Genomic DNA, 16,705 nt, shown 5'->3' on the forward strand with positions numbered 1-16,705 from the left:
CCATTTAATTTTATGGATGATTTCTGTAGGTAAACAGCTTTTGAGTATTATCTTGAGTAATCTTTAATGTTTGAATACAATATTGTTATCCTAGATAAAGACATTTCCCCTATTGTTTTTGGCAATTCAACTCTTGTAGTCTGTGAATACGTTAAGTTCCACATTCAGTAAAGAGAACATAGTATATAGAAGGAAATACTGGATTTATTCTTGTCCCTGCTTAATTAACTGGACAGATAATTTCATTTGGAGCATTATCTTTTGTCTATAACATGAAGAAAGAGTTGGACCATATGAAGGTTTTCCCAACGGGAAGAAACTAGTTTTCATTTCTCACAAGTTTTTTGATTCCTTTATGTCTTTTCACTACCAGTACTTGCTTACTGTAAACTTCCTCAGTAAAATAAAGAAAGAGGAGGCTACAGTACTCCTATTGACTTTGCATTGGGAGTTCTAATATTTTTTTCAGGACATAAAAGAGGCATGTGATACAGAGTAAAGTAAGTCAGAAAGAGAAAACCAAATACCGTATGCTAACACATATATATGTTATATGTGTTAGTGGTTATGAAGAACCTAGGGGCAGGATGGGAATAAAGACAAAGACCTACCAGAGAATGGACTTGAGGATATGGGGAGGAGGAAGGGTAAACTCGGACAAGGTGAAAGAGCGGCATGGACATATATACACTACCGAACGTAAAATAGATAGCTAGTGGGAAGCAGCCGCATAGCACAGGGAGATCAGCTCAGTGCTTTGTGATCACCTAGAGGGGTGGGATAGGGAGAGTGGGAGGGAGGGAGACGCAAGAGGGAAGAGATATGGAAGAGATATGGGGACATACGTATATGTATAACTGATTCACTTTCTTATAAAGCAGAAACTAACACACCATTGTAAAGCAATTATACTCCAATAAAGATGTTTTTAAAAAAGGCTAAAAAAAAAAAAGAGGCATGTGAATGGCAAGTGGCTTCCAGATCAATGCAGTAATACTGTGGGTTTACTGGTAGATCTCAGTGTACTGTTTGGAGCCTTGGACTAAATCGTTTTTAAGGTTCCTTCTGACTCTGGTTCTAACATGTGTCTAAAAGACATGGCATGGTTGAACAGATATTAATTAAAAGAAATAACCTATTCTTGACAGTAATTTTAAGGCTACATTTATGTTAGGTACTGGAATCTTGAGACCCCTCTCCCCCGCAGCCATTGTTAAAGAGCAGCTAAGATATTAGCTGAAGGAGAATTCTTAAATTTGTCGTGCTGACACTTTCCCAGTGCTTATCTACTTTTTTTGTCCTCTGAAAAAGACAGCATTTATGCTATCTCATTTGGAGGATTTGAAAGACATGCACAGTTGTTTACTCTTAATATTAGATGAATGATGCTATCCCTCTTCAAGAGAAGATTTTTGGTTTTAGCATCTTCTTTCATATCTGGAAATTATAATTGCTTCATAATGTATTCATCAGAAGTGTGCTGTGAACAAAGCACCTAAAAAGGACAAAGCCTGAAAATATGTCTATGTTAAGGAGGAACTTCTGGCTTAATTAAACTAACCTTGTTAAATTGTCAGAAAGACAAGTGAGGCATATTTTTCAGTTTGTCATAAACTCTTCTGGGGGTGAAATTGTGAAATTACCTCGTGCTAAGATCTCTGTGGCCATGAATAACATCTAGTAATCTCAAAGCTTTTAATATATTGTCTGATATCCTTTTGAAGTGGGGAGAGGATGCTGTGGGGAAATGGAATAGCTATTATTCCACAGGTAATAAATTTGGCAGAGCTAGAAATAGCCTGGTTTTCCTTCTAGTGCAATTTTCTGAATGTTTGTCCCTTGGTACCTACCACTCGGACTGGCTACAGATATACACAGGTACATAGATTACTTCCTTATGACCTTGCTTTGTAGTTGTAATTCCACCCCGTGTATGTCTTTTTAGCCATTCATTCTCCACTCATCCCACCTAGTGGATTTGTAATGTAGTGTGTATCACTTCAGTACCAATAGAATGTATGTTTTATAGGAAGTTGTATACAAGTCTGGTGTGGTGGTCAGTGTACTAATCTGTTCCACCCTTTGCCGCCTTCCCAGGGGACAGACACACTAGCAACTTTGGTGTATTCTTCCATTTCCTTGTTGATCAATGTGTCAATTGGACACTTTGGTTGAGCAGCAGAATTCAGCCCACCACCATATAGGATTTACTTAATGCGGGTTATGTTATGACCCACACTTTGTTTTTGCTTAGATTCCATCCCTGTTCTGTGCCAAAACCACAAAATGGTGCATGTTAGAGCTGCATTCATTCACCTGTGTGCTTCAAGAGCACAGTCATTTGCATATGCTAGGTCTTGGATAACTCTAGTACTTTCCATGACATTCTCATCTGTTAGAAATTCTCAGGATAGGAAGTATAATGTCTTCCAGTAGCTGCTCTTTGGTCTTATCCTCTAACTTGAGTGCGGCAATACAGACAGTTTGAATAAGTCTGAACCTACTGGATAAACTTGGAATATTTTCTCATAGATGACCACACTGCAAGTGATTTTAAAACCATTCTTTTGGGCTTCCCTGGTGGCACAGTGGTTGAGAGTCCGCCTGCCGATGCAGGGGACACGGGTTAGTGCCCCGGTCCGGGAGGATCCCACATGCCGCGGAGCGGCTGGGCCCATGAGCCATGGCTGCTGAGCCTGCGCGTCCGGAGCCTGTGCTCCACAACGGGAGAGGCCACAACAGTGAGAGGCCTGCGTACCGCAAAAAAAAAAACAAAAACAAAAAAACAAAAAAAAAACATTCTTTTGTATGGTACTTTATAGTCACCCTATTCTGAAGAATTATCCCCATTTTACAGATGAGGAAACTAGCCTAGACCAGTTAAAGAAACTTAATGAAATTTACATAGTCTTGTAACTTGCCAAACAAAAGTTCAAGTCCAGGTTGCCTACTATGTTATATTGGGAACTGAGAATCCAAGCAGTATGACCCCCCCAAACCCATGATCCTTTTCTTCTTTGGCTCTCTGTGATATAAGAAGGGTTCTCTTTAATTAAAAAATATATTGACTAGGTAATATAATCATGTGGTTCAAAATTCAAGAAGAAAAAGTGAAAAGTTTTATCCCTCACCATCCAGTTACCTTAACCCGGAATCATTTACTTATCACTGTCTTATGTTTTCCCAGAGGTATTTTATTGCATATACAAGCAAACACATACATATATTCCTGCTTTTTTAAAAACTAAAATGGAAGCATACTATACACATCGTGCTGTACCTTGTTTTTGCACTAAATATATTTTAGAGATTGTTCAGTAGCAGTCCATAGAGAACTTTGTCATCTTTGGTACTGCTGCATAGTTTTCCATTGAATGGATGTATAACATTCATGGATATTTAAGTTGTTTCCAATATTTTGTTATTATAAACAAGTTTGCATGACTAATTTTATATGTATACAAAATTTTATAATATATAGTTTATAAAATTGTATAGCCTATAATTAGATATGTACACATACAATTAATTTCTTGAGGATACATAGTATTGAGGATAAGTTGAATTGTTGCTTTAAAGGAAATGTGAATTTATGATTTAAATTGTATCCTCAAGTTGCCTTCCACAGAGGTACCAATTTATGTTTCTACCAGCAGTGTACTGAGAATGCCTGTTTCCCCTCAATCTCAACAAAACAAGTGTGTTCTCAAACTTGTGGATCTTTACTAATCTGGTGGGTGAAAAATGTTATTTTAATGTGCTTTTAGAAAATAAACTTTATTTTTTAAGAGAAGTTTTAGATTCACAGAAAAGTTGCATAGTACAGAGTTCTGTATTCCTCCACTCAGTTTTATTTAGTGTTAACATCTTAAATAACTCTTGTATATTTGTCACAGCTAATGAACCTTATTATTAACTAAAGTGCATAGTTTATTGATATTCCCATATTTTTTACCTAGGGCCCTTTTCTGTCCCAGGATCCCACATTACATTTGGTCATCATGTCTCCTTTGATTCTTTTGGTTGTGACAGATGCTCAGACTTTCCATGTTTTTGATGACCTTGACAGTTTTGAGGAGTACACATCAGGTATTTTATAGTCAGTGTACTTTGAAATTTACATGTCACTTGTGAGATTAAACATCTTTCTTTTCATGTACTTAAGGACATTTGTATTTCCATTTCCGGGAACTAGGAGCCCATTCTCTTAACCACTGTGTTCTACCACTCTCTTGATTCATCGTAATTATCAATAAAAACATTCATGGGCCTGAATACACGTGGGTTTCTGATTCTCAGGATAGGAAGTACAATGCCTTAGCCTCTGTTAGAGACATAGGAGAACCATTTGTGCTAGTGATGTGGTCAAACTTGAGTCTGATCACTCTGGTAACACTGCAGAGGATGAACCAGAGGCTCGACTGGAAACAGCAGGTAGGTGGGATCCTTGAAAGCAGAAGCAGGGTTGATAGGGACACATTCGACGGAAATTAGAGGGGCCAGGATTTGGTGATACTGAATGAGAGAGTCAAGGATTCAAAGGCGACTCCCAGGTTTATGAGCTGGATATTTTGGATGTTACCTTTAACGTATACAAGAAATCCAAGAGAAATACTTGAACAATTCACAGTATACCGGTTGCTCAGTACGTACTCTGGGTTCCTAGCTATGCGAGACTACAATTCCCAGAGCCCTGTGCTCCACCACAATCCCCTTAGAGTCGGCTGCGCAGAGTTCTGGGACTTGAAGTCCACGGCCTATTTACCCAAGTTAGAGCTAGGGGCCTGTGGAAACATGAAGAGGTAAGGGCTTGTCTGAGAGCAGACGGCGAAGGGAGCTCTGTTCTATCTTTTAACTCTTCAAGTGGCTTTTGTTACTTTGGGTTTGGGGTATGTCACGTTCTGGGGACGCGGTTTCGCGTGAGCGGGAAGACAAAGGAGGAGGGAAAAGGGGAGACGGGCTGGACAGGCCTGTAGGGCGAAGTTCAGGAAGGGCCGCCGCTGCTGCCGGTCCCCGTAGGCATGCCCTCCCGGCACAGGCACCTAGGCAACGGCGCCGGCCCCGGGACGGATGCTGTGGCTCCTTCCTATTTCAGACGGACCCACCCAGGTAAAAGGGTCTTGGCCGCTTGATGAAACCGGCCTGCGCTGGAGAAACGCGGGCCAGCTCCTCCCTGTCCCGCCCTACCTCCACCCCATTCTCAGAAAGGGGCCCAGGGTGGGCGCGTTTATTCGCAGTGATTGTGTGTTACAGAGGACTTTCTCGGGCTCAGAGACCATGTAGCATTTTCAGGTCTTAAAGTAAGCAAGTGATACTTTGTTTTTACAAATTTAGAAGCAGGGTGCTGAACCGGTTCCACGTATTGTAAGAAAAGAAAGGCACCGCTGCGAGCGGTTCCCCCTACTGGTTCTGCAGGAAATGGCAGCTTTAACGTGGCTGGTCTTTGTTGAAAGCCTGAGCTTACAATTATTGACAGTACACAAAGCCTTTTTAAAGGATCCTCATTAAATTAGTTTTGTATTCATTCTGCAAGTAGAATAATCACTCTGGAATAGAGCGGTGCGTTTAAATTCTTACTGTTATAATGCTCTCCTGCACTGTCAGTTTCTGCATCTTTTTCAAAAAAAGTTTCTGATTTTCCTTGTCTCAAAATGACTTTTAAAAAATGTTTATGATATCTTTCATACATGAAAAATAATGTATATATATATATAGGTTAAGGAATAATAATAGACTCGTACTCACTACAAGCTTTAGAAATAGAACATTACCAGTATCAGTAGCATGGATGCTGTATCGTTTGATAACAGCAGTATCATTGATACAGTATTCATAGAACATTACCAGTATCAGAAGTCCCCTGTGTGCCCTTCCGTGAGTGCTTCTCTTCCCTCCCTGAGGGGATCACTAGCCAGTATTTTGCGTTAATCATTCCCTTGCTTTTTTCTTTTTAAATAGTTTTATCACATACGAATTTATATCTAAACAAAGTGTTGCTAGTGTTATCCCATTTTCAACTTTACACAGACACATATTATATGAATTTTTCTGTGACTTGCTTTTTTTCACTCCACGTTTCTTTTTGAAATTCATGTGTACTAATGTATTTAGCTATGGTTTATTCATTTCAAAGCCATTTTAAACTTAGCAAGAACTTTCAGAATTCTAAATAATAAGTAACGATTAAGATACTGAAAAGGAATTTTTGAAAACCCTGGGCCTATGGATACTTTAAAGTATCCCAAAGTTGGTATAAGTCTGTCTAAAGTATGGGAATCTTGCTTATAATTATGGGAGATACATCTTTTAGGTCTCATCATAACCCCAGTAGTAAAGGGCTATTTTTTAAGAAAGGTATTTAATATTTATTTTCCTCATGGAGTTAACTCACTTTGTTTTTGTCTTTTATAATCATTTGTTGCACACTTAAATGGTCCTGCTATTTCTTTACACTCAGAGTTTTAAATTATTTAGGGTTAGTTAGCTCATACTAGCATTACCTGGATTTCTACACAGTAGTGCTTAAGCTGTAAAATGTTATGACCCCCTTCATCTTTGTTTCTATACTCCCTTCTTTGGTAATCTTCTCCTCTCTCACAGCTCCAGATCCTGACAACACAGATGACTAAAGATTTCCATATGCAGCCTCAGACTCTTATCTATGCAACAGTTCTGCTATCACTTTCCTTTTAGCCAGTATCACATTGTCACCTCAGACTCAGTATGTCTTTGAAGCATTCCTGATACTTCATGTTGGTATTTCAACTGTAATAGGTAGTTGACTCAACATGGCTAACACAATAATGACTTCCCTTTCCCAAACCATTTAGTCCATCTGGAGCTTCCTCTTTAGTTCATTGGTCCCATCTGTCAGTTACAGAGCTTGAAATTCAGGGTTATCTTTCACTTCTCCCTTACCCCTACCTTCAAAAGGTCTTTCTCATCTAACCCTTCCTTTCAATTTCTATTACCACTCCAGTTTGTACTTTCATCACGTTATGCTTGATAAATTATAGTTTCCTAACTAATTCTTCTGGTTTCTTTCTTACTATTCCATATTATTCCATAAGGCTTATTATAACCACATTCATTTTCCTAAACCATTGCTTGTACCATGTCACTTAACTACCTAATAAATTGCTTTCTAATACGTGTACATTAAGGTCCAGACCTCTTAGTTGGTGTATTTAAGGCCATTCACAGTCTGAGTCTAATTACCCTTCCAACATGATCTCCCAAGGCTCCCATACATGAATGCCAGCTAAATTGAACTTCTTATTATCCCCCAGAACATAGTTCTGTCTCTTCATACTCGTTCTCCCTGTTCTTTCCTTCATCATACTCAATCCTTCAAATGCCAGTGTAAGAATTACCTTTCCCAAGTCTTCATTTACTACCTTGCCTCCCAATTATCTTTCCTCTTTGAACTACTGATTTGGCATATGCTTCATAAAGAAGATATAAAATCTTTCTTCCTCTCTCTCTCCCTCTGTCCCTCTCTCTCTCCCTGTCCTTTTCCCTCTCCCTCTCTCTCCCTCCCTCCCTCTCTCTCTCTCTCCCCCCCTTCCCCCTGCCCCGCACATGCACTCAACACATACCTATCTGTTACCTTTCCCTAAATAAATGGCAAGCTTTTTGATGATAAAGACTCTGTCTTGAATATCTTTGACTCCATTAGTACCTAGCACAGTGCATTCATTGTGTGTAAACAGGTATTTAGTTAATGTTTGTGGAATGAATGATAAAGGACAACAAATAGAGAAGTGTCTTTGAACAAATGGGATCGCTAATGGTAGATAATATAGATAAAGAATATATTTTGAGATTAACGGTCTCTTCTACTTTCCACATATATTCTTGTATCTATTCCAGGGTAAATAGCTGTGTGAAGAGTGATGAGCATGTCCTGGAGGAGCTGGAAACAGAAGGGGAGAGGCAGCTGAAAAGCCTCCTTCAGCATCAACTTGATACCAGTGTCTCCATTGAGGAGTAGGTATTGATTTTGCAAACAGATTATCATAGACCCTCACCTCCAGGTGACAGACGCCTCTTAAAGTCTGGATGTAACACTCCTCTCCCAGCCCGCTTTCCTTGGCAGACTTCTACTTATTAGGCAGGGTTTTACTTCTGTGTCTCTTCCTCTAGAAAGCCTCCCATATCCCACTCCGTCTGGGCTAAGTACCTTTCCTGTGTCTTCCTTTAACATACATAGCACTTATAATCCAGTATTATCATTGCCTGTTTACTTGCCTGTCTTCTACAGTTCTTCCACAAAAGCAGAAACTGTTTTTATCTTTTTTACTGTTTAATCCTCAGTACCTGGCACAGTCTCTGATGCATAGTAGGTGCCCAATAAATAAATATTTGATTCAGTCATTAGTCCTGGATTACTGGTGGAGTTCCATATCATTACAGTGGTGCTTCAGCCTAGAAATAGTATGTGAGAGAGAAATTGCCACTGAGCTTCATTGTGCCTCTTAATGGCGAGCCCCATTTCTGTGAATTGTGGTAACTTGAAGATGTTCTTACTCTCTTCCTGCTTGTTTTGCAGATGTGTATCTAAGAAAGAGAGCTTTGCTCCTGGTACTATGTACAAGCCCTTTGGGAAGGAAGCAGCTGGAACTATGACTTTGTCCCAGTTCCAGACACTGCATGAGAAGGACCAGGAGACTGCTTCTCTCAGGGAACTAGGGCTTAATGAGACAGAAATCTTGATTTGGAAGAGCCATGTTTCAGGTGAAAAGGTGAGTGGGGCAAATTTTTTCTGGAGAATAAAAAGTAAGATCTTTTCATTTTGGTACTGAGAACCTTTTCATTTTTAGTTCTCACAACACTGAGCTTTGTATCTGAATCTTCTTTGGTTTTTAGGATAGGGACCTTGGTAAAAGAGAAGCGGCTCCTTGACTTTTTTATTTTTTTTTTTTTTGCGGTACACAGGCCTCTCACTGTTGTGGCCTCTCCCATTGTGGAGCACAGGCTCCGGACACGCAGGCTCAGCGGCCATGGCTCACGGGCCCAGCTGCTCCGCGGCATGTGGGATCTTCCTGGACCGGGGCACGAACCCGTGTCCCCTGCATCGGCAGGCGGACTCTCAACCACTGCGCCACCAGGGAAGCCCCTGCTCCTTGACTTTTTTTCCCCTAAACAAATGGGATTTTATTTTATTTTTTTTAATTTTATTTATTTATTTTTGGCTGTGCCACGTGGCTTGTGAGATCTCAGTTCCCTGACCAGATGTTGAACCCGTGCCCTCGGCAGTGAAAGTGCAGAGTCGCAACCACTGGAGCGCAGGGCATTCCTGCTCCTTGACTTCTTAGCTAACATGTCTGTAAATGACCATTTCTGGGCCCTGATCATTTTCTTTCTTGTTTAAGGCATCAGATTGTCACTTTTAGGGTGTGTCCTCTGTGATATATGCCATCTCATTTCTCTTATTTCAGAGGGCGAGACTTAGGGCAACCCCTGAAGCAATACAGAACCGTCTTCAAGATATTGAGGAAAGAATCTCAGAGCGTCAGCGCATCCTTTGCCTGCCACAGAGGTTTGCAAAGAGCAAACAGCTGACCCGGCGAGAAATGGAAATAGAAAATTCTTTATTTCAAGGAGCTGATCGTCACTCCTTCCTCAAGGCTCTTTATTACCAAGGTATGTGATCGCCACTGACTTGATATGTTCTTTCACTGACAGAAAGATTTAACATCAGGGCATTAACTATGAAGAGTTAGTGAAGGGAGTAGGGGAAAGATGAAATATTGCTACTCTTGAGAAATGTATAGTCCCTTGAGAAAGACAAATATGTACCTCGTTAGTTGCAGTACTTCATGAAAATTGCTATTGTAGAGACGTGAATAAAATGCTGAGGGGACACAGGGATAGAACATCTAAGTCTGGGGGAGTCAGGAGTTGACATTTGTACCAAGTCTTGACTGATCAACAGGCACTTGTTAGGTAAATAGTGGGGAGAGGGCATTACAGATAGTGGGTGAGTAGGAATAGGATTGTGAAAGAACCTGGTGTGTCTAGGGAACAGTGAAAAGTTCAGTGTGGCAGGAAGTATAGGACACAGTGAGGACTGACAGGAGATGACACTGGAAAGGTAGGTGAGGCTAGATTGTGAAGGGTCTTTAGGTAGAACTATAAACTAGCACGAAATATATAGATAAATGGTGCGTGTCTTAACGAGAAGGAATGGGTTTAACAGGTAAGTTTTGCTAGGCACTGTGGAAGGTATGCAGAAGTTTAAGAAATGGTTCCTGACTTTGTGCCAATTGCTGGTTGCAGAGAGAAACGTATAACATTTAGTAACAATGCTAGATACAGTTGTTAAGGGCTGTAGGAGTTCAGAGGAGGGAAAGGCCACTGTGCATTGATTGGCATTACTGAACATGGCCTCTCAGAGGAGGTAAGATTTAAATGTTCTTTTAATACCACCAAGTCTTCAGGAAGGAGAGGGAAAGGCATTTCACTAGCAGCAGTTGTTGCAAGCACTATGGTGTGTTTGGAGGGGTCGTGAGAGACAAGGTTAGAAAGGAAGCTAAAATTTTTGAACTTTATTTGGCAGGTAGTATAGACCTATACAGACTTCATTATTCAGTTAGTCATTTTGGATATGGTTAAAGGTCCTTGAGCCAGGGGTAACATGATAAAAGCAGTATTTGAAAGTGATTAATCTAGTGGCCAGTAAATAGGATGCACGAGAGGGAGAACTGGAAGCAGGGAGAACAATTTAGGAGGCATTACAGTCATTTCAGCAAGAAAAGCTGACTAGGATGATGGCAATGGAATTGGAAAGAGAAGTAGGTATGATTATAAGAGACATTACAAAAGAAGAATTGGTAAAACTTGTTGACTGAGAATGAAGGTCAGTGGAGAGAAATGTGTCAAAGATAGCCCAGGTGCTTCAACGCTGTGTAATTTAACAGTTGGCAAAATTAAGGAAGCCTTTATGGGGAAATTTTGAGGAAAGATGATGAGTTTGATTTTAAACATGTTAAATTTGTGAGACCGCAGGATCATCAAATGCAGATATCGAGGAGGCTGTGGAAATGCAGCAGTGAAGCTCAGGGGAGAGGGCAGAACTAGATCCATAGAATTGGGGCTCATCTATGCTTAGACCATAGGTAAAGGCAACAGAATGAATGAATGATTTGTTAGAGACAGAGAGACCATAGACATGGAAGAGCAGTGGTGACGGAAGGAAAGAAAGAATGAACAAACAGCCTTTGGTGGAGAGACATTATAGCATACTGATTAAGAACACGGGCTCTGGAGGCAGACTGCTGGGAACATCCTGGCTCCCCCCGCTTACTAGCTATAAGATGTTGGGCAAGTTACCACTCTATGCTTCGTTTTCTTCATGAGAATATTAATGAGAATATTAATAATAGCTATGTTTTAGGGTTGTTAGGAGAATTAAGAGAGGTAATACATGTGAATCACTTAAAGCAGTACCTGGTATTTGGGGTGGGCGGGTGGTATATGAATCTGTTCTGTTTCCTATCTTTGAAACTCCTTGCTTTACACCTTCACAGCATACCACAAAAAGACAAGTGCAGACAAGTACATGACCTCAATGAAGAGGAAGATAAAATTAGGCACAAAAGGCAAGTCGAGAGTTTTCTTACAGTGTTAGATTTAGGAATGTAACCTAGGGTCCCAGACTTCTAAGTTGAGTTCTTATTTAATTCCATATTCAATGTTTATAGGACATGATCCACAGGGAGCATATTATCCTGATACAGAATATTAAAGAGAGGAGTTAGTAGAAGTTGTAATAAAGCTTTTACATTTAGTGTTGTTGATATTTTTCTCTATACCTTTAAGTTATTATACCAGACATAAAATGACCTTAATGAATTTTAGATCCTATTTTGTAACTAATTCTGAATACTTTTATTAATCAGTAATGTATAACTATTGATGATGATATAATAGCTAATATTTTATTTTTGAAATGAGCTTACAATAAAATTGCCTGTTTATTTGGGGGGGTATGTGTACAATTCTGTGAATTGTAAATCGTGTAAATCACATAGATTCATGTAACCACCACCACAATCAGGATAGAGAACAGCTCCATGGCCCTCAAACTTCCTCATACTATCCATTGATAGTCACTCCCAACTCCACCCATAATCCCTGCCAATCACTGATCTATTCTCCATCACTGTGATTTTGTCTTTTAGAGAACGTCATATGAATGGAATCATACAATATGTAATCTTTTGAGAGTGACTTCTTTCACTCAGCATAGTGCCTTTGAGAGTCATCCAAGTTGTGTGTATCAATAGTTCATACATTTTGCCAAGTAGCATTCCATTGTATGAATGTTCCAAAGTTTGTCTATCCATTCACCCATTCAAGTGCATTTGGGCTGTTTCCAGGTTATGGTGATTATGAATAATACTGATATGAATATTCTTGTACAGGCTTTTGTGTGAACATAAAATTTTTATTTCTCTAAGGTAAATATCTAGGATTGGGATTACTGGGTCATATGGTAAGTGTTTGTTTAACTTTATAAGAAATTGCCAAACCATTTTCCAGAGTGGCTGAACCATTTTGCATTTTCACCAGCAATGTATGAGAGTTCCAGTTGCTCTACATCTTTGTCAGCATTTGGTATTGTTGGTATTTATTTTAGTTATTCTAATAGCTGTGAAGTCATATCTCATTGTAGTTTTAATTTGCATTTCCTTAATGGCTAATGATGTTGAACATCTTTTCATATGCTTATTTGCCATCCTTATATCCTGTTGCTAAAGTGTCAGTTCAGATCTTTTGCTGTTTTTTAACTGAGTTGTTAATTTTTTCCTGATGACTCTTGAGAGTTGTTTATGTATTCTAAACACAATTCTCTGTTGGATATATGATTTGCAAATATTTTATCCCAGTGTGTAGCTTGCCTTTTCATTCTCTTAACAGTGTCTTTTGCAGAGCAAACTTTCTTTTATTGTGGTAAAATATACCTAACATAAAACTGACCATTTTAACTATTTTTTAAGTGTATTAAGTATATTCACATTATTCTGCAACAATTCTAACCATCCATCTCCAGAACTTTTTCATCTTCCCAAATGGAAACTTTTTACCCATTAAACACTAACTCCCCATTCTCCCTTTCCCTCATCTCCTGCCAACAACCCCCATTCTGCTTTCTGTCTCTATGAATTTGAATACTCTAGGTACCTCATGTAAGTGGAATCATAACAGTGTCTTTTTGTGTCTGGCTTATTTCACTTAGCATAATGTCTTCAAGGTCATCTATGTTGTAACATGTATCAGAATTTCCTTCCTTTTTAAGGCTAAATAATACTTCATTGCATGTATCTACCACATTTTGTTTATCCATTCATCTGTCAATAGACCCTTGTGTTGCTTCTACCTTTTGGCTATTGTGAATAATGTTGCTGTGAACCTGGATATACAACTATCTGTTCCAGTCCCTACTTTCAGTTCTTTTGAATATATACACAAAAGTGAAATTGCTGGATCATATGGTAATTCTATGTTTAATCCTTTGAGGAACCACCATCCTGTTTATAGAGGCTATACCATTTTAAGTTCAGCAATGTACAAGGGTGTCTTTTGCCCATTTTTTAGATGAGTTGTTTATTTGTTGTTGAGTTGTAGTTCCTTATATATTCTGGATATTACTCCCTTATCAGATATATGATTTGCAAATATTTTCTCCGATTCTGTGGGTTGCCTTCTTAGTCTGTTGATAATGTCCTTTGATGCACAAAAGTTTTTATTTTTGATGAAGTCCAATTTGTCAATTTTTTTTTGTTCCCTGTGCTTCTGGTGTTATATCCAATAAATCACTGCCAAATCTAATGTCATAAACCTTTTTTCCTATATTATCTTCAGAGAGTTTTATAGTTTTAGCTCTTATGTTTAGGTCTTTGATCCATTTTGAGTTAACTTTGTTTATGATATAAAGGGTCCAACTTCATTTTTGCATGTTTGATATCCAGTTTTTCCAGTACTACTTGTTTAAATGACTGCCTTTCCCCATTGAATGGTCCTAGCACACTCTCTGAAAATCATTTGACTGTAAATGAAAGAGTGTATTTCTAGGCTCTCCATTCTATTCCATTGGTATGTATGTCTGTCTTTATGCCAACACCACACGGTTTTAACTACTGTAGATTTGTAGTAAGCTTTGAAATCAGGAAGTGTGAGACCTCCAACTTTGCTCTTCTTTTTCAAGATTGTTTTAACTGTTTGGGTCCCTTGAGATTCCATATGAATTTTAGGATGGATTTTTCTATTTCCTTTTTCTTTTGTTTTTTTCGGCCATGCCGGGCAGCTTGTGGGATCTTAGTTCCCCGACCAAGGATCCAACCCGGGCCCACGGCAGTGAAAGCACTAAGTCTTAACCACTGGACCACCAGTGAATTCCTGGATTTTTCTATTTCTGCAGAAAACGTCATTGGTATTTTGATAGGATTGCTTTGAATTTGTAGATCATTTGGGGCAGTACTGACATCTTAACAATATTAAGTCTTCAATCCATGAACACAGAATGTCTTTGCATTTATTTCATTTATTTGTGTCTTTAATTTCTTTCAGCAGCATTTTGTAGTTTTCAGTGTACAAATTTTTACATTAATGCAAATGTTTTAAATTTTGATACAGTCCAGTTTATGCATTTTTTCTTTCATGGATTGTGTTTTTTTATGTCTAAGAACTCTGTCTAATACCAGATTATAAAAAAGGATTTATTCCTTTACTTTCTCTTTTTTTTAAGCCTTATTTTTTATTTTTATTTTTAATTTTTGGCTGCATGGGGTCTTCGTTGCTGCACATGGGCTTTCTCTAGTTGTGGTGAGCAGTGGCTACTCTTCGTTGCAGTGCACGGCCTTCTCGTTGTGGTAGCTTCTCTTGTTGCAGAGCACGGGCTCTAGGCACGCAGGCTTCAGTAGTTGCAGCAAGCGGGCTCAGTAGTTGTGGCTCACGGGCTCTAGAGTGCGGGCTCAGTAGTTGTGGTGCACGGGCTTAGTTGCTCTGCAGCATGTGGGATCTTCCCGGACTAGGGCTTGAACCCGTGTCCCCTGCATTGGCAGGCAGATTCTTAACCACGGCGCCACCAGGGAAGCCCTATTCCTTTATTTTCTTCTAACAGTTTTATGGTTGTATATGTTACATTTAGATCTATGATCCACTTTGACTTACTTTTTACATAAGGTGTGAGGTTTATGTTAAAGTTCACTTTTTTGCTTATGAATGTCCAATTATTCCAGTACCAATTGTTGAAAAGAGTATTCTTTCTTCATTTACTTGCCTTTGCATTTTTGTCAGAAATCAGTTGACCATATATTTGTGTTAATAATTAACATCGTAGTTAATGGTGAAAGACTGAAATCTTCCTTCCAATACCAGGAATAAGACAAGGATGTCTACTCTCACCACTTCTATTCACAGTGGAATGAAATTAGAAATCAATAATAGAAGGACATTTAGGAAATTTACAAATATGTGGAAATTATACAACACTCTACTGAATAACCAAGGGATCAAAAAGAAGTTAAAAGGGACATTAGAAAATACTTTGAGATGAATGAAAAAAAATAACAAAACTTAAGGAGTGCAGTAGAAGCAGTACTTAAGGGGCTATCTAAAGCTGTAAATGCCCATATTAATAAAGGAGAAAAATCTCAAATTTATAATCAAAACTTCCACCTTAAGAAACTACAAAAATTTGTCCAAACCCACAGAATATACAATACCAAGAGTAAATGGTAAACTATAGACTTGGGGTGATTATGATGTGTCAGTATAGGTTCATCATTTATAACAAATGTCCCACTCAGGTGAGAGATACTGATAATGAGGGAGGCTGAGCATGTGTGGGGGCAGGGGAGCATGTGGGAAATCTCTGTGACTTCCCCTCAATTTTGCTGTGAACCTACAGCTTCTCTAAAAAAATAAAGTTTAATGAAAACGAGACTACAAAAAGAAGAGCAAACTAAACACACGTCAAGCTTAAGGAAGGAAATAATAAAGATTAGAGCAAAAATAAATGAAAAAAAAGAATTAAAAAATAGAGAAAATCAAGAAAACCAAAAGTTGGTTCTGTGGAAAGATCAACAGAATTCACAGTCCTTTAGCTAGACTTAACAAGGAAAAAAGGGAGACTCAAATTTCTTGTACCCTGTTCTACTTTGATTCTTTTTTGCATGGGATATCTTTTTCCATCCTTTTACTTTCAACCTTTTTTTTTAAACAAAACAAACCAAAAAAAAGTGTGTCTCCTGTAGACAGAAAATAGTTAGATCATGTTTTCTTTTTTTAATCTTTTTTTAATCCATTCTTCCAATTATGTAGAGTGTTAATTTATATTTAATGCATTTAAGCGGAGTCTGTTGATAAGGTAGGATTTACATCTGCCATTTTGCAATTTATTTTCCGTATGTCTTGTATCTTTTGTTCCTCTATTACTCCGTTTATTCCTTCACATTAAATGTTTTTACAATATGTCATTTTAATTAACTTGTTGCTTCTGTTACTTTCTGTTACTCTTTTAGTAATTGCCCTGGGGATTGTAATTAACACCTTAGCTTAAACAAATTTGTACTAAAGTGCCAACTTAATTTCAATAATATTTAAAAACTTTGTTCCTGTTTAGCTCTGATATCTCCTTCCTCCTTTGTATTATTATTGTCATACAAATGACATCTTTCTAGATTTTAAGCCCATCAAC

At 38.5% G+C, this 16,705-nt stretch overlaps 1 protein-coding gene across 5 annotated transcripts in view; it reads left to right on the plus strand.

Annotated features, from left to right (window-relative positions):
• Window positions 1–4,759: 4,759 nt before the first annotated feature.
• The window catches only part of RBM41 (RNA binding motif protein 41), a gene marked incomplete at its 5' end in the record, with an annotated part of 64,515 nt that continues 52,569 nt past the window's right edge, over window positions 4,760–16,705 (plus strand). For 2 of the 5 annotated variants that reach the window (XM_081221481.1, XM_081221483.1), the window contains 5 exons: window positions 4,760–4,802; window positions 7,873–7,989; window positions 8,552–8,744; window positions 9,441–9,645; window positions 11,532–11,603. In XM_081221481.1, the coding sequence (XP_081077607.1) occupies window positions 4,795–4,802; window positions 7,873–7,989; window positions 8,552–8,744; window positions 9,441–9,645; window positions 11,532–11,603 (595 nt within the window). Of the gene's footprint in view, window positions 4,803–4,891; window positions 5,110–7,872; window positions 7,990–8,551; window positions 8,745–9,440; window positions 9,646–11,531; window positions 11,604–16,705 lie in introns of those variants that run through there. The other 3 variants (XM_081221482.1, XM_081221484.1, XM_081221480.1) reach the window with 2 other exon arrangements.

The sequence above is a fragment of the Mesoplodon bidens genome, assembly GCF_964165515.1.
Source record: "Mesoplodon bidens genome assembly, chromosome: X".
Lineage (NCBI taxonomy): Eukaryota > Metazoa > Chordata > Mammalia > Artiodactyla > Ziphiidae > Mesoplodon > Mesoplodon bidens.